We start from the raw sequence: 20255 nt of genomic DNA, 5'->3' as shown, positions 1-20255 counted from the left end.
CTTATCTCATGAGGGTCATTTACAGATGAGACAGACACGGGAAGCACACGGCACACGCCAGCATGTGGGGGCCGAGCCGGAACCAGGCGGTGCCAACCCAGCCAACCCAACCGGCACGCCTGTGCCAGTGCTTTCGGATGACCCTCACCAACAGACGTGTGATTTTTCAGGCTTGTGAGAAATACGAAAGGAAGCCGACTTCTCAGGCTCACGATTAGTTACAAGAAGGGCTATATTTGCGTCCGGACCTTCCCAGCATGCAAACAAACGGAAGCGAGGCGGGACTGCGCTCGCGGAATGAGAACTGTGCGCTTCCGCCCAGGGGGCTGCGGTGTCAGACCCGGGCAGGGACCAAATCCCGGGCTGTCGTTTGTCAGCAGCCACGATCCCCAACTTCTCAGGTTCCTGAGGGCAAGAATTTAGGTCTGAGCTCTGCCTAAAGCTCTTTGTTGACACCACAGCATATAAAACGGGGTTATACAATTCTTCCCTGTAAAGTTCACATTCTCCATTTTCTTATCGTTTATCATCAGGTTTCAAGCGTTGCTTTTGAACCCGCCGCAGCGATAGCCTTTCTAACACCTTCCGCAGGGCTGGGGAGCTGGCGGGAATTACGGTCGCTCCTCCCAGTAAAGGAGTAAGGGAGATACCGTTCGCCTTACCTCGGATACAGGCCAACGCCAACTTCCTGCATCTCCGCATTACAGACGGTGAAGGAGTTGCAGATCACCTGCAAAAACAAGGGGGAACACCACCAGGATTACCAGAGTCACCTAAGGAAAGTGGCAGGCGACAGAACAGAAATTTCCAAAAGAAAATGCAGGAGTTTAATGATTTTAGTAGCTGCTTTGGAAAGATCCAAGCCAAACGTGGATGCTCTTTCACTTGCAAAAGAATGTACCTGGAACACACTTTCCACAGGAAGGTCAGGTGGGTAAGTGCAGAAATGTCAACAACCTGCATAAAAATTCAGGCTTAAACCAGCACAGGGCCTATTAATTTCAGTCTAATCCTCTCCCCCGAAGTTACACAGTTACATGAAAGGTTCAAATTTCAGAATACACATAATGTATTTACTGAGAACCAGACTCCTACCACATTGGATTTTTTCCCTCAAACTGCCTGCAGTTTCCAGATACTGTGTATCTGATGAGTAACAGCAGCCTGTCTTTCTCCTACAAAGAGGGAAGTACACCCCGAGAGAGCCTGTGATCTGAGCGGACGGGCCACAATGCGCTCAGAAAGTCCTTCCGTCAAGCCACAGCATTTTCTAGGCATGCGGGATGCCTCAGAGTAGATAGCATGGTCTTATACCCAATGGGGGTGGTGGGGCAAAAGGAATAAAAGATGGAATCACTGTGCTCAAGGGACCTCAAAACCTATGGACAGCCACCCAGAATCATGAGAAGAGCCTTGACTTAGAATCAGAAAATCTAGATCCTGGCCACACATCGCTGTCTCAGGCAGGTGCTGGGGATGAGCAGTGAAGAAATTAAACAAAGATCCTGCCTTCATGAAGCTTAAATCTTAGTGGGGGAGACAGATAAAAACTCAGATAGAAAAATGTCACAGGTGAATAAAAGCTAAGGAAGAAACAAGGCCAAGGGACAGAGGAAAAAGTGCTCAGGAAAGCTCTTTAGCATAAGGTGACATTTAAACAGAGACCTAAAGAAGCTGTGGAAATGAAATGTGCATATTGGAGTGGTGAAGGTTCGTGTCAGGAGAAAGAGCAAGTGCAAAGGCCCTGAGGTGTGAATATCCTTAGATATAGAGTAACAGCAAGAAAGCTGGCATGGGCAAAGCAGAGTGAGGGAGAAAAAGAGGGGGTAAGATATGAGATCAGAGAGGCAGCTAGATCTTGTATGGATTTAGAGCCACATCTAAATTTTATTCTAAACGAGTCAGAAAGCCACTGGGTTGCTTCTGAGCCAAGGCAGGAATGGATCTGATTTCTGTTTGGAAAGGATCACTCTCCTGTGATGTAGAGAATGCGGCTATAGGAAGACAAGGCCGGAAGGAGAGGAAATGAGCAGCCCCGTGAGACTGGAGGCCGGGGGTGCCGGTGGCAGAAGCGGGGGGCTGTGAGTGGTGCTGCTAACAGGATTTGCTCACGGACAGCCTACATGGGAGCAGCAAGAGCCACGGATCGGGTTCGAGCGTGGGCCAGAAGGAGATTACAGTTGCCATTCGTTAACGCGAGGAAGGCTGTAGAAGAAACAGGTGCGACTGCGGGAGGCCGGGGGCGAGTCCAGTGGCTCTGTTTCAGCCGCTCAGTCTGACACGGCCCGTCACACGTCCCAGCCAAGGCTGCGTATGCACGAGCACCCAGAGTTCAGGGCACCAGCGGGGCCGGAGATGGACATTTAGGACAATACAGAGCAAAGCCCATCAAGAGTGTAGACTCGAGAGGAAGCGGGGACTACAAAGAGACGCTGACTTCCTGTTATAGTTTCTGTAAAGGGCAAAACAAGTGACGACGAATTTCTCTAAATCAGGTTTATATGAAAGATGTCATGTACGAAAGAGCGTTCGGTCCTTTGAGACCCTTCCAACTGCTCTAAAGAGCTCTTCCGTGAAATGTAGAGCAACCTATGGCTTGGCGTTTGCTCTAAAAATCTGATCAAACTGCAGTTTCCAATCAGGAAATAAACTGGTTGGTGCACACGCACATATTTTGAACACATACTGGTTAAGTGGCTTTAAGGGCATGTGTTTCACATTAAATTGCAAGAGAGTACCGTCTGTACATATTTATGCATAAAATGGAGGGTGGAAAGACGGGACAAAAGATCCTGTGTTTTCTTTTTGAAACTTTAAACATTAAATGGGTGTGAATTTGGGGGTGGGGAACAGGAACTTTAACACTTATGTTTAAAGCATAATCAGGACTTTACCGAAAGTAATCCACCAATGAAAAACCAGATCAGACAGATCTAATTTGTTAACTTTTGGGTCAAACCAAAATGTAAACATCTTTTCTGCACCATACAACACATGAGAGGCTCTTCCAAAATCAGTTTACTCTGACGGAATTTTTAAAAAGAAAGAGCTAACAAGGGGAAATGTCAGCTTGCTGTGTCTTCCTCCAGGAAACTTCCCGATCCCTCGGACTTAGCCACTTACTCATCTCTTCGTGGCATTTCTCACACGGGGTCATCATGCACCCTTTTACTCAGCACCACACACACCTATGGGTGTAAAATACACACAGGGCAGTGTTGGTGGTTCCTTACGTGCAAGACACTTCTAAAGGGTTTTCTGATGGATGGATGGTTGTGTGGGTATGGTCCTCAGTGTCCCCAGAGGGTCACTGTCTAGAACGAGGGTTGGAGAAGATGCCAGAAATCACAGGCACCTGGTAGGTGCGGAAGACAGATGGATGTCTGTGCTCCGACAAGGAGTAAGAAGTTAACCTTCCATTTCTCTTGTCTTTAGCCATCCAATCTCTTGACATCCCTTTGTGCATTCTCTCTCCACTCTAGCTCATCTTCTGTTTTATGCTCTTTTCCATTAGTCCACTGGATGACAGGCTTACACATCAGAAGAGCACAAGGGGCTGTTTGATCCTCTGCTTAAAATGCCAAGGGCCTGAGGGGCACCCGGGTGGCTCAGTAGGTTAAGCGTCTGACTTCGACTCAGGTCATGATCTCACGGCTCATTAGTTCGAGCTCTGCACTGGGCTCTGGGCTGACAGCTCAGAGCCTGGAGGCTGCTTCGGATTCTGTGTCTCCTGCTCTCTCTGCCCCTCCCCCGCTCATGCTCACTCTTTCTCTCTCAAAAATAAACATTAAAAAAAAAATGCTAGGGGCCTGGTACACAGGGCACAAAATAACTGTGCAAAATGAATGAATGAATGATAGTCCCCACATCTCTTGCATTATCTTTTCCTTTGTTTACTTTCCTCCCTTCTTTTCCTTTTCCTGTCTTCACTGGTACCAGTCGGCTACCCTCCTCTCTCATTTCGCCTCACTCCACAATAGAGGTAGGAGATTTTAAATTTCTACTGAACAAATTCCAGACAAGTTCCTCATTCATATTATTCTGAGAGGCGCTGAGTGCTAGTGTTCCTGAGCTAAAACAGTTTAACTTTTTGCCCACTCTCACTTTTTTTAAATATATATTTTTAAATATTTATTTATTTTGAGAGAGGGAGGGAGGGAGAGAGAGAGAGAGAGAGAGAGAAGCAAAAGGAGAGAGAGAGAATCCCAAGCAGGATCCTTGCTGTCAGTAAGGAGCCCAACACACAGCTCGAGCCCATGAACTCTGAGATCATGACCTAAGCCAAAATCAAGAGTCAGATGCTCAACAGACTGAGCTACCTGCCTAAGCATGCCTGCCTACTCCCACTTTTATTAAAAATATTGATTTCACTCACTAGTATATCCTTATGTGCTCAAGTGAAAATCTGAGAATGAAGGAATTCATTCTTCAAATAAAAGAATGGAAATAAAGTCCAGAAATAAAGTTTAACCACTTTTCAAAGCATTTCTTTGTATAAACTGTTTTCTTGGGGAATTACACAGGTTAAATAACCAATGAATGAATACTTCACACAAAGATGCCTTTCAAAAAGCATATTATAGGGTGCCTGGATGGCTCAGTTGTTTAAGTGTCCAACTCTTGGTTTCAATTCAGGTCATGATTTCACGGTTCACAGGTTGGAGTCCCATGTCAGCTCTGTACTGGCAGCACAGAGCACACTTGGGATTCTCCCTGTCTCCCTCTCTCTCTGCCCCTCCCTCCCCGCTCTAAATAAATAAACTTAAAAAAAAAAGCATATTACTGGGATTATTTCAATAAAAAAGCAATTAAGTTAAAAAAATTCTTTCTAAAACCTGTTGGATTATTACTTTAAAATATTTACCATGACATAAAATTACAACACACGTTTAAGTTATCTTCTAATTATCAAATATAGCTATGTATACTCTTCACAATATTTCTTTTGAAATATTCAGAAGCCTTCATAATATAACACTGTAGCCTTTCTATATAGTAAAATTCTAGTGAGCTAGCACAAATGATCGCTGAACCTCTGTATTTTGTAAAAACAACTAAAGTAAAACTTTAAATGTTCTATGAACCATGATAAAAACTCTCAACAAAGTAGGTTTAGAGGAATGTACTTAAACATAATAAAGACCATATAGGAGATACACACAGCTAACATCTTACTCAATGGTGAAAAACTGATAGCTTTTCCCCTAAGATAGGGAGCAAGACAAGGATGTCTACTCTCACCACTTTCATTTGTCATAGTACAGAAGTCCTGGCCACAGCAACAGAGAAGAAAAAGAGATTAAAGGCATCAAAATTGGTAAAAAAGCAAACTTTCACTATTTCTAGATGACATAATACTATTTACAGAAAACTCTCAAGATTTCACCTAAAACCTACTAGAACTTATAAATGAATTCAGAAAGGTTGCATGATACAAAATCAACATATGGAAATCCATTAACCTTCTCTTCATTATTAGTGTATAGAAAGAGAAATTAAGAAAACAATCCCATTTACAATCACACTAAAAAGAATAAAATACCTAGGAATAAACTTAAAAAAATAAAAGACACATACTCTGAAAACTATAAAACACGGATGAAGGAAATTGAAGACAACACAAACAGAAAGTTATTATATGTTCATCGATCTGAAGAACAAATACTGTTAAAATGTCCACACTACCCAAAGCAATCTACAGATTTAATGCAATACCTATCAAAATTCCAACAGCATTTTTCAGAGAATTAGAACCAACAATCCTGTAATTTGTACGGAAAGACAAAAAACCCAAATAACCAAAGCAATCATGGAAAAGAAGAACAAAACTGGAGGTATCACAATCCACAGTCCCAGATTTAAAGATATTCTACAAAGCCGCAGTTATCAAAACAGTATGGTAGTGCCACAAAAATCGACACATAGAGCAACAGAAAAGAACAGAGAACCCAGAGACGAATCCACAATTATATGGTCAAGTGATCTTCAGCAAAGCAGGAAAGAATATCCAATGGGAAAAAGACAGTCTCTTCAAAAAATGGTGGTGGGAAAATTGAACAGCTACATGCAAAAGAAACTGGACCACCTAGTTACACCGTACAAAAATAGAAGTTCAAAATGGATTAAGGACCTAAATGTGAAACCTGACACCATAAAAATCCTAGAAGAGAGGGTGGGCAGTAATTTATCTGGCATCGGCTGTAGCAACATTTTTCTAGCTATGTCTCCTAAGGCAAGGGAAACAAAAGCAAAAATAAACTATTGGGACTACATCAAAATAAAAAGCCTCTGCACAGTAAAGGAAACAATCAACAAGACTAAAAAGCAAGCTACTGAGTGGGAGAAGTATTTGCAAATGACATAGCAGATAAAGGGTTAGTATCCAACATATACAAAGAATTGATACAACTCAACACCCAAAAAACAAATAATCCAGTTAAAAAATGGGCAGAAGACATGAATAGGCATTTCTCCAAAGAAGACATCCAGGTGGCAAACAGATACACGAAAAGACGCTCAACATCACTCACCGGCAGGAAAATACAAATCAAAACTACCATGAGCTATCACCTCACACCTCTCAGAATGGCTGAAATTAAAACACAAGAGACAAGCGTTGGTGAGGATGTGGAGAAAAAGGAAAGGAAACCTCGCGTGCTGTTTGTGGGAATGTGAACTGGTGCAGCCAATGTGGAAAAGTAAAAGTATGCTCAAAAAAAAATATGGAGTTTCCTCAAAAAAATTAAAAATAGAACGACCACATGATCCAGTATTTCCACTGCTGGGTATATACCCACAGAATATGAAAACACTAACTCAAAAACCTATGTGCACCCCTATGTTTATTGCAGCATTATCTATGGTAGCCAAATTATGGAAGCAGCCCAAGCGTTCACTGGTTGGTGAATGGATAAAGAAGCAGTGGTATGTATATAATGGAATATTACTCAGCCATCAGAAAGAACGAAATCCTGCCGTTTGCAATAACACGGATGGATCATGGAGAAATAATGCTAAGTCAAATGAATCAGTCAGAGAAAGACAAATACCATATGACTTCACTCATATCTGGAACGTAAGAAACAAGGCAAATGAGCAAAGGAGGAAAAAAAAAGAGACAAACCAAGAAGGGGAGGTGGGCAGGGGGCTAAGAGAAGTAGGTGAAGGGTATGCAGTTCTCAGGATGAACACTGGGTAACGTACAGAAGTGTTGAATCACCATGTTGTACATCTGCAGCTAATATGATACTGTGTGTTAACTACGCTGGAATACATATATGTATATATATTCATTCTACAAATCAAATTCTTATGTCATGTGGTTCAGGTTCTAGGTCCAGAACCTGACGTTTGTGTTCTGGGATCAAAAGTTCCCCTGCAGCAATCATACCAACACGCAGGTGAACACTTCAGAGAGTTATCTTATACACATGTTTAAAGTTCACATTTTTCCTTAAATTTTCTGAATTAGAAGCTTTTTACTGTAGCAGAAGATAAATGAAGGCATTTGAGACACTGGGGAAAATCGCCGACATACCATTACCTCTTGACGGCGAAGCTGAACAGCCGTAAGAAAACGAACAGCCCGTTGCAAACAGAGTAATTCGACCCCATAGCAGGAGACATCCACTTCCCAGCACCCCCTCGCCCTAATTACTCACTTCTACAAAGAACTTGGTCTGTGTGCAAGTAGCTATAGCTGGCTTCTAGCCTACTCTAAAGAATGCTTTCAATTTCAAAAAATATTAACTTTAAAACATTTATAACAAAAGGGAACTCAGTTTCTAAACACAAACATAAGGCAGTTTCCTCAAAGACCATCTGCAGCTCCTTTATAATTTCTCTATTTAAGGCATAAGTACAGTATTCAGGACACAGGAGTCTGACACACAGAGTTCATTAATTAGAGAGGCTAAGGTAAATTTTCAAAAGAGCTTACTGTATTTATTTTATTGGGGCCTGTGCATAGAAGGAAAGGAAGGCGGGAGAGCTGGCAGAGATGAAAACCAAAAGCAGAGGTTTTTGTATAAAATAACCACCACCACCCTCCCCCCCCCCCCCCCCGCCCCAGCACTATTAATTCTCTGCCTTTAGAAGCATGCTAAGTGTTTCAGTCAGGGTACCTTTTTCTCCTCCACGGCAATTGACATTTTACTAAACACGGAATTATTTTTTTAAGTCTTCTTATAAACCGCAAGAGACTTAAAATTGTACCCCCCCCCCCCCCCCGCCCCCGATCCCTCCTATCTGCGTGGCAGACACTGAACCATCTTCCATGATTCAACCCAGGCCTTCCCTGATATCCTGCTCCTGCCTTTGGTCACTGGCTTACACTCTTTCCCTGGGCCTGAAAATGGGCGGTCTGCAGTCCACACACCAGCGTGGGAAGGAGGTGCGCTCAGGCATGAAGAGGCAGCACTTCTCAGAGGACAAAAAAAATCACAAATCCCCAAATTCACAAAAGCGTTCCAGGTTTACAACAGTAAGGATCGTTATGGCATCTTCTCGATTTCAGACTTTAAAAATGAATCCCTGGGGGCATCCGGGTGGCTCAGTGGGTTGAGCGTCCGGCTCTCGATCTTGGCTCAGGTCATGATTTCATGGTTCATAGGATCAAGTCCCGCATCAGGCTCTAAGCTGACATCATGGGGCCTGCTTGGGATTCTCTTTCTGTCTGCCCTTTCCCTGCTTGCTCTCTCGTGCTCTCTCTCAAAATAAACACTTAAAAAAAATCAATCAATAAAACCATTAGTGCAATATATCTTCCCTTTGTTGGGAAATAGCTGGAGAGCCTCCACATTTCATCCATGGAGGCTGTGAGCAGGTGTGCTCAGGGCCCGTCGCTGTGCTGCACAGCCAGCCTCATGGAGTCTGATCTCACGGAGTTTCTTCTGGTTTCTGTCGTAGGCTATCCCGTTTGCAAACGTAATGGACCACTGGCTGAAGACAGCAAGTGAAGATGTTGGAAAAATGATGGCAAGCGAGGAGGAACATAAAAATGATAATTTTATAAACTTGACTCAAGGTGTTCCGTTATAATGACTTTTATCTGGTAGAAATTCTTACAAACCACCTCAAGATGTTTCTAGTATTTAGAAAATGCTAGAAGGAGAACGTATAATCTTATTTTTAGCAGATGGCATGAAAACTATTGATGTCTCCCATGTGTTATTTGAAATGTGCTTGCACCTCGCCACCTAGAACCTTCCCTTACCTCGTCACTTAGAAACAGACATGAAAATTATAAAATTTAATACCCTGTCTAGTTTTCTAAATAGTAGACAGAATGGTAAACATCAACCTATAAAAGCACAATGCTAACGCCCAAACCAAAAATATTCACTTAAACATTTATATAGCATTATAAATGATGCTTTTTCGAACAAAACTAATTTAAAGCAAATTAAACCACGTATGCCTCTTGTTAAGTGGGAAAAGTAAAAATTTGCCCTTATATTATGCGAATATCATTAAAGATTTTGAAAACAATGCAAGCCAAGTAAAAAATAAAATGATCTAGCTTGAGAACGCTTCTTACCACGTCCTGTATCACAACATACTTGGACATGTGTCCCAGACCCTCTATATTCAAGTACTAACTGTTCCCACAACTGTGATGGTGTTGGTCAGATTTCCAGCTGTGGTCACAAACAGCGCACGCTAGACACACGAAATACTCAACAACGACTTGCAAAAGCTAAAATCAACATCGAGGCCAGTATCATAAGCAAGGGAAGAACAGTCATACGATTGCGTTTCCTGCTTTAAATCCTTCCCGAGGTCAAGTGACCCAATGTCAGCAAGTGAGGATTCACAAAATGAAGCCCTCTTGGACGACAGGTCTTCTAAAACCCACCCAACGCTTTCCTATTTCTAAGGGCTTTCCTCACAGCAGAACCCATTATATCTTAAACAAGTGTCCTTGAGAACAGAAAGCAAAAACAGGAATGATATTCACTAATTTGTCCATTTTCTTCATGCTCCCCCTCAGGATATTCCCTGGCATCTTACGTCCTTAGAACTCAGCTGATGAAAACAGCACTTGCAAAAGAGGTCTGTCAAGTATGTATAAAAGTATAAAAAGCTCTTAACATGGTTTCCATTGTTTAATTTTCCTCCCACATCCCGAGGCTCAGAAATACTGATACTCTTAAATAATTTATTACAGGATATTGTTATAGTTTCCATAGCTCTGCCATAAGCATCCTTCCTGTCAAACATTTCGTGCAGCCACGCTCCTGTCCAGAAAGTTTATTATTGCAACGAACCCAACTTTCCCCCCCAGATAACACTTAAAGATTCATTTGTTCAGCTTGAGTCTCTGAAAACGTCCTCTTTCGTGATAATCTAGTTTTGTTATTCTTTTTCCACGTAATTGAACCAAAAACCTACCCCCAGGCGTGCCAGCACTCTCCACTGTAATTTTTGTTAGTTCTAGTGCTAAAATGCTAAACTAAGTATGCTGGGTGAACCACCTGACGAAGGCTGAACTGGATACGGCAGAGGGCGGCTCAAATCATCTGTGTTTCCCTCAAGTTAATGGAGAAAAAAAACGACAGGAAACACGTTCCACGTGGAAGAGAAAACTGAACACGAACCAGCGAAAGATAAGTTCTAGTGTGAGCTGAGGTTACGCTACACACAAATTAAGGCGGGCACTCTCCCCAGGAGCAGTTGTGCCCGGCAAGGGTTTGTCACCCTAGTCATACCTGACATCTCAGGGAGCGCAGCCCCAGGAGCACGTACGTCACGTCACACGAAGTGTGCGTGACTCATCTACAAGCCGCATGGGCACGAGGTGTCTGGGGGGCTGGTACCCAGGCCTGTTTCCGGCCGGCAGTGGCAGTAGACAAGGGGGCACCTCAGTGGGTCAGTCCTTCTGGGGTGGCCCACGCACACCCAATCCCTGACGGTGCACACACGGGCAGGAGACAGGGAAGGATGGACAGGGGCCGGACAATGGTCACAACTCTATGCAGGGCAGAGTCTACAAGAAATTAGCCTCTGAGGTCAGACAGCCCCACTTATGATCTCCCAGGGGGACTCCTCTGTTCTCAGGAACACAGAAGGAAGGAAAGCAGAACATGAATCGTGGCTTCAGTCCCACCTCCCAGCCCCCATTTCTCTAGAGGTAGCTCATGATCAGCAGCCCCCCTTGCTTCCTTCCAGCCACTCTTACAGCCAGCCAGGCACACAAAACAAACGGGTGGGATTTGTAGTTGACTGTCCGCCTCTTTGGGCAGCAGAGTCAATACACAGATGGCACTCTCCCCAGCCTCTCTCCAGACTGGATTCCTGAGCCAGCTGCTGGAGAAAACACTGTCACACCGCCCCTGCACCATTTCAGGGGTGACCTACAGAGATTCCTAAGGGAGGACGCCTCCCCCTGTTCAGAGTTCATCAGAACATGGAGAGGAGGGAATTTGGAAAAGCAGATTCAATGCATCTTTTCTTTTTTAATATCCACCGCAGAAAGTAAAGGTTGACAAACTCTTTTTTGGCGAGTGTGTATTTTTTTTATGTTTATTTATTTTTGAGAGAGAGAGCGAGCGCACACAAGTGGGGTAGGGGCAGAGAAAGAGGGAGACAGAGGATCCAAAGCAGGCTCTGCACTGACAGCAGCAATCCCGATGCGGGGCTCGAACTTGCAAACTGTGAGATCATGACCTGAGCCAAAGTCAGATGCTTACCCGACTGAGCCACCCAGGTGCCCTGACAAACTCTTATTAACTAGTTCGTGGGGCTCCCGAGTAAGAGCAAAAGAAAAGCACGGGTTTTAAAAAACACAGGCAAACCTGACCTAGGTGGAGGCTGACCGCTGAGTTTGGATCTGGTCCCGACCTAATCTTCTCGTTTTCGTCTCTTCTCTTGCCTGCTCGTGCTGTCCTCTGCACTTTTCGCTCTTCCCACCTCGTGTCTCTGCAGGGCAGGCCAGCCCCTGTGCCTCGATGTCCCCCACCTTTCTTCATCTACTGAATCCCCATGACCCTCTGAGGCCCAGCTCAAAACCCTCCTCTTGGGGGAGGCCTTCCGACTCGCTGGGGGAGGGAGGCTCTGCGGCCTGTGCTCCTGAGCTTGCCCACGAATCCACTCCCACATCCCGCACCGTATGAACAGCCATTTCTTCGCATTCGAGTTCCCGGAGGGTCGGAACTCTGTTTCATTACTTTCCCCCGCCACCTGGACTCACACTGGCCTGACACGCTGAGTGTGCTCAAAGTGTCTTTGCTCAGTAAACGGCTGCAGACAGAGTACGTTCAATACCAGTGACTTTGTGAGCCTTTGTGACGTCTCTATAGCATTGTTAATAAACCAAGGCAATCGCTATTCTGCAGCAGAAAGAGAAAGCTCTTCTTGTTCTCTTTCCCTCCTTCCTCTCTCTCCCCTTCTCCATTCCTCCCTACAACAAGCACTCACTCAGTGACCTACACAGACCGGATTCTGGAGCTACAGGAAGGTGCCAGTAAGAACCAAACCCTGCCCTCAGGGACTCTGATGCCAGCAGGGCAGACAGAGGCACGAGGCAATAAATCACGTGCAAACTGCACCAGAGCCCAGCACGGGGGTCAGTAGCTCAGCTGGGACAAGTCAGGGAAGGCTCCTTGAAGAGGGGACGCCAAACGAGGTACTTGCAATCTGGAATCGCAAGGATAACCCTTATGTGACACAGTGGGGAAATGTCAACCTAATTACATCCTGGAAAATGTTTTCCTTAGATCAAAGAAAGTTGGCATAAACTTACTACCCATATAGATTACACTCTGGCTCCCAAAAGTTGAAGGTGGTGACATCTGATAATAGCAGACGTTACAAAAGTAAACAGTGAGAAGTAAAAGGAATAGAGACACCGGGTTTGGCCACGGCTTGTGGAACAAAATGTCTGCCGCGCTCCTTGGTTTAAGAAAATCTTACAAACGTCTAAAATGTGTCCTGTTCTGGGGCGCCTGGGTGGCTCTGTCGGTTAGGCGTCCGACTTCGGCTCAGGTCATGATCTCGCACTCCGTGAGTTCGAGCCTCGTGTGGGGCTCTGTGCCCACAGCTCAGAGCCTGGAGCCTGCTTGGGATTCTGTGTCTCCCCCTCTCTCTGCCCTTCCCCCACTCAGGCTCTGTCTCTTTCTCTCCCCAAAATAAATGAAGATTAAAAAACAAAACGTGTCCTGTTCTTATTCCACGTCACTGGAAGTGGAGAGGAGGGAACAGGCAGAGTGATGTTGAAGACAGTAGTGCCTCAAAAGCCACGATGCACCTCTTTGTGTGAAGAGCCAGGGCAGGTTGGGGGCAACCTGGTGGGGAGCGCCGTCTGGACCGGGTGTCAGGGGCGCCGGGACCCACGGCCCTCAGAGCTTTCCTCCCCCACCTGCTGAGGCCCTAGAAGTCACGCCACAGGACCCACCCTTTCCAACGAGGGGAAGCCCCCGAGGGCACCCGCCCCGCCTGGCCCTCCCCTGCGCTCATCCTGAAGCACTTCTGGTTCATGGCGTCTCGGGGTCTCCAGCCTCCTCACGAGGGAGCTCCGAGAACAGTCCTCACTTCGGACGAGGAAGGGAGGGCGAAGGGAAATCAACACACTCTTTGTTCCAGGGCTCGGTCTTCACCTGCTCTCACCCAGCAGTGAAATTCAGTCGGTCAAAATAACCCTTGCAGCAGAGCACTCGGCCCTGCGCTGGAGGAATTCTACACGTCAGGCCGGGAGAAGGGGGGGAGCGCCAGGCGAGGTCTGGAACGGGCCGTACCCGGCCCTCAGAACAGAGCTCTATGCGTTCATTTCTTCAGGGCCCGTTTATGTAGCCCGCAGAGTCTAGGCACTGGGAAGGAAGGAGGAAAGACCACCCCTTCCACCAGTTTGCCTAGTGAAATGAGAAAAAAAAGTCACGTTTTTCTGTAATTCAGACAAATTTTAGCCTTTCTCGGCCAAGATTGTTTTCCTATTGGCCATATTTCTGTGTAAGTCGACCTGTCAAGAAGCAGGCTGCGGGAACACAGGAGGCCCTCTAAACGGTCAGATCAATTCAGAAGCGCAGCATTCTGCTGCTCGTCCGCGGCCCTGGGGGGCACGCTGGCCGCCCGCACCCCGATCGCCCGCAAGAGGCCCTGATGGCGATTCCCGAGGCCAGCTGGAGACGTGCAGGAAGATGGATGGCCTTGGAATTTTCCACTCTCCCGCTGTCTGACTGCGGCCAGCCACCATTACCGAATTAGTGCCACAAAGGAGGGGTATCCTCTCCCGGGGCAGGCGGGAAAGATAGATCAGCGACCCACAAGCAAGTGGCTAAAAAGGAAGAAAGAGACAATGAGACCCCGACGCTGTGGCACGTGAACGTCACGGGATTTACAGGTAGTCACACACGGAGCGATCACAGAGAACTGAAAAGAATCCCTCCTCCCATCCCACCCCCCAAATAAGTTGTTTTCTCTCATTGTTCACCAAATGCCTTCTGCAGTCCCACTCGGCCACGTTTAAAGGCATCAGGGAGGACTTTTATGTGGGGTGCAATGTGCTAAGTTACACATGCGTCTGCACTTCTACATCACGGGCCAGTTAATTTTGATTAGGAAGAACCAGAAATAAGGAACGAGAATTTACCAGAAAGCTACGAAGCAGAAAAGCTGGGAGAATTCAGTGAGACGCCAATGCACGCAGGCCCTGATAGGACGCTTGGTAAAGAGCAGCGAGAGTGTCATTACCAACGTCCATCGCCTGGAAGATGCACTAGAGAAACTGTCAGAGGCACCATTTTATTGTGTTTTGCTAAGAAAAAGCATTAGCAAACTACGTCAGGCTATCGGCTATGCAATGGATTCCAACTCCAGGAATATAAAATTGTGAAAAAAATACACACTTTGGGATTCATGAAACCCGGTATGACCGTGTCTACCTCCATGTTTTGACAGAACATAAGCCACGCTCTGCGTAACTGACACCTGAGTGCAGGACGTCTGCGTCACCACAGCCACATCAGACTCCGAGCTCCTGACCAGCCCCCTGTCTCTCCGAGCTTCTCCCGCTACACAGACTGGGCTGCTCTCCTCGACCCCTGGTATCGCCCAAACTCACTCACCACCGCTTCCAGTTCTCCCCTTCAGCGTCCTCTGAGTCGGCTGTCAGAAAGCAGACAATCGTAAGTCACTCCAAACCCAAACTACAACCTTGCTCTAATGTTACGTTGCTTATGCCAAGCTAATGGCCTTGCCAAATTTGGCTGCACGCGGGAGGTGACTTAATGCACATGTGTTCCCAGCATCTTCTTTCAATCCTGAGTTAAGCAGTGCAATTTCCCTTGGAACGGAATTTAAATTAGTTACTTTAAAGCCCACGTTCACATTTCTTCTTCCACCTACCACACAGCTCTCTCTAATTATCCAAGTGAAAGCACTTAGCAGGATAGTTTGGGTAGAGACGTGACAGATGGATTTCAAAGCCAGTGACAAACCGTACAGACAGGTACTGAATGCTCTGGAACCTGAGTTGGCTACTTTTCACAGGGAGCACTGGCCTTGAGACGATCTAACATATAAGGGAATGGAAGAGAGATCTGTAAAGACATACCAAGAAACTATATACGGCAATCAAACAAACACGGGGCACAAGTTTTCTGCATCACATTTATTACCTTCTATTCCAAGAAGAGGACACTCCCCTAAAATACCAGCCAGAGTCCTTGGTGGTCAAGAGTCCACTGCATTCCTTGACTAGACAAAGATCTGAGAGTGACGTGTTCACTCAGTGATCATTTTTCCATGATGCAAAAACACTCTTCAGATTTTTTTTTGAGAGCGCGAGAGAAAGAGAGAGGGAGAGAGAGGGACAGCATGAGCAGGAGAGAGGGGCCGAGGGAGAGGAAGAGAGAGAATTTTAAGCAGGCTACATGCCCAGCACAGAGCGAGGGGCTCAATCCTATTACCCTGGGATAATGAACTGAGCTGAAATCAAGAGTCAGATGCTCAACTGACTAAGCCACTAAGATGCTCCTTTTCAGATCGTTTAAAAAAATACTTTTTCATGACTATAGAAAAATCATAACTATGCTGGTCTGTTCGTGAAAACTCCCCACTTCCTGTGCACTGTCCTTCATAATGACTGTTCCCGGTATTGCCTCCATGAAGGAAAAAAACACCTGAACTTCCTAACTTGTGAGATTCAACAGTTATACTACTGCTCACCATCACAAATAAAAGAGACAAGTTTTCCTTCTCTTGGGTTGTACACAGATTTAATTAGTTACTCAAATAAAAAAATGAAACTCCAAGTGATTCTTTCACTCCAGTCTTCTTTTGTTCCCCCAACATCTACATGCAAAATAGAACATATCTGCTAAAGGAATCAGGGTTTGATAATTACAGGAAGCATCACTGAATTTGCACATGTGAAGTCTCCAACTTTGAATTCGGAGACAATGAAGAACGTAACAGTCCAAACAAGAATTAATCTGTTTCTGAAAAAACTTTAGTAAGTTATCAATGGGGAGAAAAGAAATGCTGGTTTTAAAGAAAACAATAGAAATGCTCCCAAGAAAAGATTATTATGGGAAAGCCTATTTGGAGGAGAAAAAGAAACCAGAGCATTATCTATAAAAGGTAAGCCTAAAAGAAGTGAGATGCATTTTTTCTCCATTTCCCAATCACCTTGAGAAGTGGAGAAAAAATGAAACCGAAGGAAACAAGGCACAACAAGAAGAGGCTTAAGAGAACAATGAGTTGACAACAAAAAAGTTACAAAGACTCACAGGAGTGAGAATTACTGACGGTCAGTATGTATTTGGATTATCATGAAGAAAAAGAGATTGACAAGAATTGAAAAGACACAATGATGTCACATGGCAGTCTCGTGACCTAGTTCAGCCCAAGGAATCAGAAAGCTGATTTTCCCAAGCAAATGAATGAAGCTGCAGCGGCAGCTTAGAGATAAATGGGGAGGGAGCTGGTGATGGGGATCGCTGTCACCATCGTCCTAATCAAACTATGGAGAAGACTGTGATATTAGCTTCAGAGAAGCTCCTGTTAGTGACTAAGGCAAGGTGCCCTCCCGCTCCTAGCACAGCTAGAATTCTGGGCCCAAGAGACACCGAAAGTTGACACGTGCCAACAACAGGTTTTGCAGGATGGTGTAAACACTCCAGGTTTTAACTGGGCTAAAGGAGACACGGCACTGGCTACGCACTGCAGCAGAGAATTGCAAAAACACTTCCTCAAATGGTGAGCCTCAACTCTCCAAATGTCCTCAACGGCACATAGAGTGTCCTGGCCCAAGAAAAGCCTTTGAACACATCCCACTGCCCTTCCTTATTCAGGGGTCAGTGCATACCTAGATGCTGTATCAAGATGAAGGTACTAAAAGTATCTTTAGTTTTCATAAGGCACTGGATTCCAAATGGAAAGGTAGTCATCAGATGGGGCAGGTAGCAATTAGAGGCTGAGCAGAAGGCTGCAAGAATCTAAAACAAAGGAACTCCATAGGCATGTAATCACGAAATCCCCAAAACATCCCAGAAAGTGATAAAAATACATACCTCTGGGTAAAGTGTTGTTATTTCCCCAAAGAGGAAGATAGTTAGACCTCTTTGGTCATAATATAAACTATTATCAGTGTATTCCGGAGAAAGAAATGAGGCAAGATGATATTCTTTTCTTCTTCCACATTTAAATTTATTTACCACATTGGGAACTTACTCACTACATTGTCTGCACATGGACAGACCGGACTCCAACTATGAGAAATCTTTAAATCAACTAACAATATTTTCCAGGATATTACTCTGAACAGAATAAGCAAAAGCAGCAAATCTCAAGATAACACACTTACATAAAGGGTTCAAAGCCAAAGAATGAATGGCAGCAGTAACAAAAACTGCTTGTACTTTCCCAAAGCACATTCTGTGATTAGCTCTTTGTCCGTTCTTCAACCATAGTATTATATATCACAAATGAAGCCCAGAAGTCTAACACCAAGTAAGATTAAAATGTGTTTAGTTGGGGCACCTGGTTGGCTCAGTTGGTTAAGCATCCGACTTTGGCTCAGGTGATGATCTCACGGTTCGTGGGTTCGAGCCCCAGGTCAGGCTCTGCACCGACAGCTCAGAGCCTGGAGGCTGCTTCGGATTCTGTGTCTCCCTCCCTCTCTCTGCCCCTCCCCTGCTCGTACTCTGTCTCTCTCTTTATCTCTCAAGAATAAACATTTTTAAAAAATGTTTTTAAAACATTTAAACATTACAAAAACCTTTTTTTAAAAAAGGTTAAAACGTGTTTAGCAAATTGTACCTTAAAAGCACAATAGAGCTTTAGAAAGATTTTCAATAATGATTTTTGTTGAAATAAAAAAAGCACTTCCTGTTTAACTTTTTGAGCCCAATAATCCTTTTCACCTTGAATAATCAGAAATAAAATGCTAATGAATGTAAAACTTTTATGTGAAAAGAAACTGACGTGTGCATAACAGGCACCTTTCCACACTAACTCATTGCTGTGATTAAACCACAGATAAGTAGTCAGCGTCCTGAGGGATCAATGGTGTAATAAGGAAAAATATATTTCTCTCTTTCCTCTCCCTGTCATTGGCCCCAGCATAAACATAGTATAAATATTTGTAGTGGTCAAACACTGCTCATCTTTACCAGACAAGTGCTTAAAAAAATGGCGGCTAAAATGCAGTTGGAAAGCCCTTTCCTGGGGTGCCTGGGTGGCTCAGTAGATTAAATGTCTGACTCTTGATTTCAGCTCAGGTCGTGATCTCCCAGTTCGTGGGATCAAGCCCCCGGTCAGGCTCCTCGCTGACAGTTCAGAGCCTGCTTGGGATTCTCTCTGTCCCTCTCTCTCAAAATAAATAAAATAAACAAACAAAAACAAAAACAAACCCTCCCTTCCTGAGTTGCTTGCTACATGGCAATTACATAAATCAAGGACACAGATGGACATGAGACAGACATGGGAGTCAGTGTGGAACCAAGGCCACACGACAAGGTAAAGAAAGCGGAAGATCCTTCCGAGCTCACTTGCCCATCAGGTCATGGCTCTGTGTCACTCTCACATTCCCTCCTTTCTGTTCATTTCTGTCACTGTCACCTATCTTGGACCTTCATGATTTCTTGCTTGCAATTTTCCAAGGTAGGCTCTCTGCCTGCCCACCCCACGGTCTTTCGTCAATCCACTCTTTAAACTGCCACCAGAAAAGAGAGATATGAGATCTACCCTGTGGCTGCAGCATAAAGACAAAATTCTTCAGCAGGACATCAAAGGTCCTCCACAATGTGCCCTTGAACTACCTTTCCACCACACCCAACGCTCGCTGTGTGTTTCCGTTACACTGGCTTCTTTGCCATTCCTCTGTCATGCCCTGTACTCAGTTTTATAGCTCTGTCCATATGCTTCCTATGTAAAAACTACTTTGAGGGGCGCCTGGGTGGCTCAGTTAGGCGTCTGACTTCCCCTCAGGTCATGATCTCAATGTTTGTGGGTGTGAGCCCCACCTTGGGCTCTGTGCTGACAGTTCGGAGCCTGGAGCCTGCTTCGGATTCTGTGTCTCCCTCCCTCTCTGCCCCTCCCTTACTCGCACTCTGTCTCTCAAAAATAAGTAAGCATTAAAAAAATTTTTTAATACCTTGATCACTGTCTACGCTGCTCATAATTCTGTTCATCCCTCACGATACAACTGAAATGACACCTCCTTCAGGAAGCTTTCCTACACCCTATGAATTTTACTTCTCTATACTCTCATGGTACTTTATGCACGTGTTAGCTACAGCATTTACCACATTCTACTCCAAACTGAAGCTAATTATGTAAAAGTGAATCTCTACGGCTACACTGTAAGTGCTGAACACCACACATCACACCTCATAAGCACTTTATGGCATTTATTTGCTTCTATGTCTTTTCTTTTCCAACAAACCATAAATTCCTGAGGTCATGATCTGTATCTCCCTTTAAAAAGTATTTCAAATGGGGGTGCCTGGGTGGCTCAGTCAGTTAAGCATCCAACTTCAGCTCGGGTCATGATCTCACAGTTCACTCTTATCAGCACAGAGCCTGCTTCAGATCCTCTGTCCTCCTCTCTGTCCCTCTTATGTCCCTCTGCTTATGTGTTCTTCCCCCACCCCCCCCCAAAATAAATAAATAAACTTAAAAATGTTTTAAATGAAAACTTAAATACATATTTACATGATATAAATATAATGCTTAATATAAATACATAATACGTAAATGTATAAGCACACGTATACTCTGCTTTTTGAAATTTCACATTACGCCACTTTGCTTTTACA

General features: G+C 44.8%; 1 protein-coding gene across 3 annotated transcripts in view; it reads right to left on the bottom strand.

The window, feature by feature from the left end:
- Positions 1-20255, bottom strand: part of SMYD3 (SET and MYND domain containing 3) — a 684892-nt gene that overhangs the window by 157094 nt on the left and 507543 nt on the right. For all 3 annotated transcript variants that reach the window (XM_060644895.3, XM_060644894.3, XM_060644896.3), the window contains one exon: positions 663-730. In XM_060644895.3, coding sequence (XP_060500878.2) covers positions 663-730 — 68 coding nt within the window. The remainder of the gene's footprint in view (positions 1-662; positions 731-20255) is intronic.

This window comes from Panthera onca, chromosome F1 (assembly GCF_046562875.1).
Source record: "Panthera onca isolate mPanOnc1 chromosome F1, mPanOnc1 haplotype 2, whole genome shotgun sequence".
Taxonomy (NCBI): domain Eukaryota; kingdom Metazoa; phylum Chordata; class Mammalia; order Carnivora; family Felidae; genus Panthera; species Panthera onca.
The sequence above is the reverse complement of the archived record's forward strand: the minus strand, read 5'-3'. Positions and strand labels throughout refer to the sequence as shown.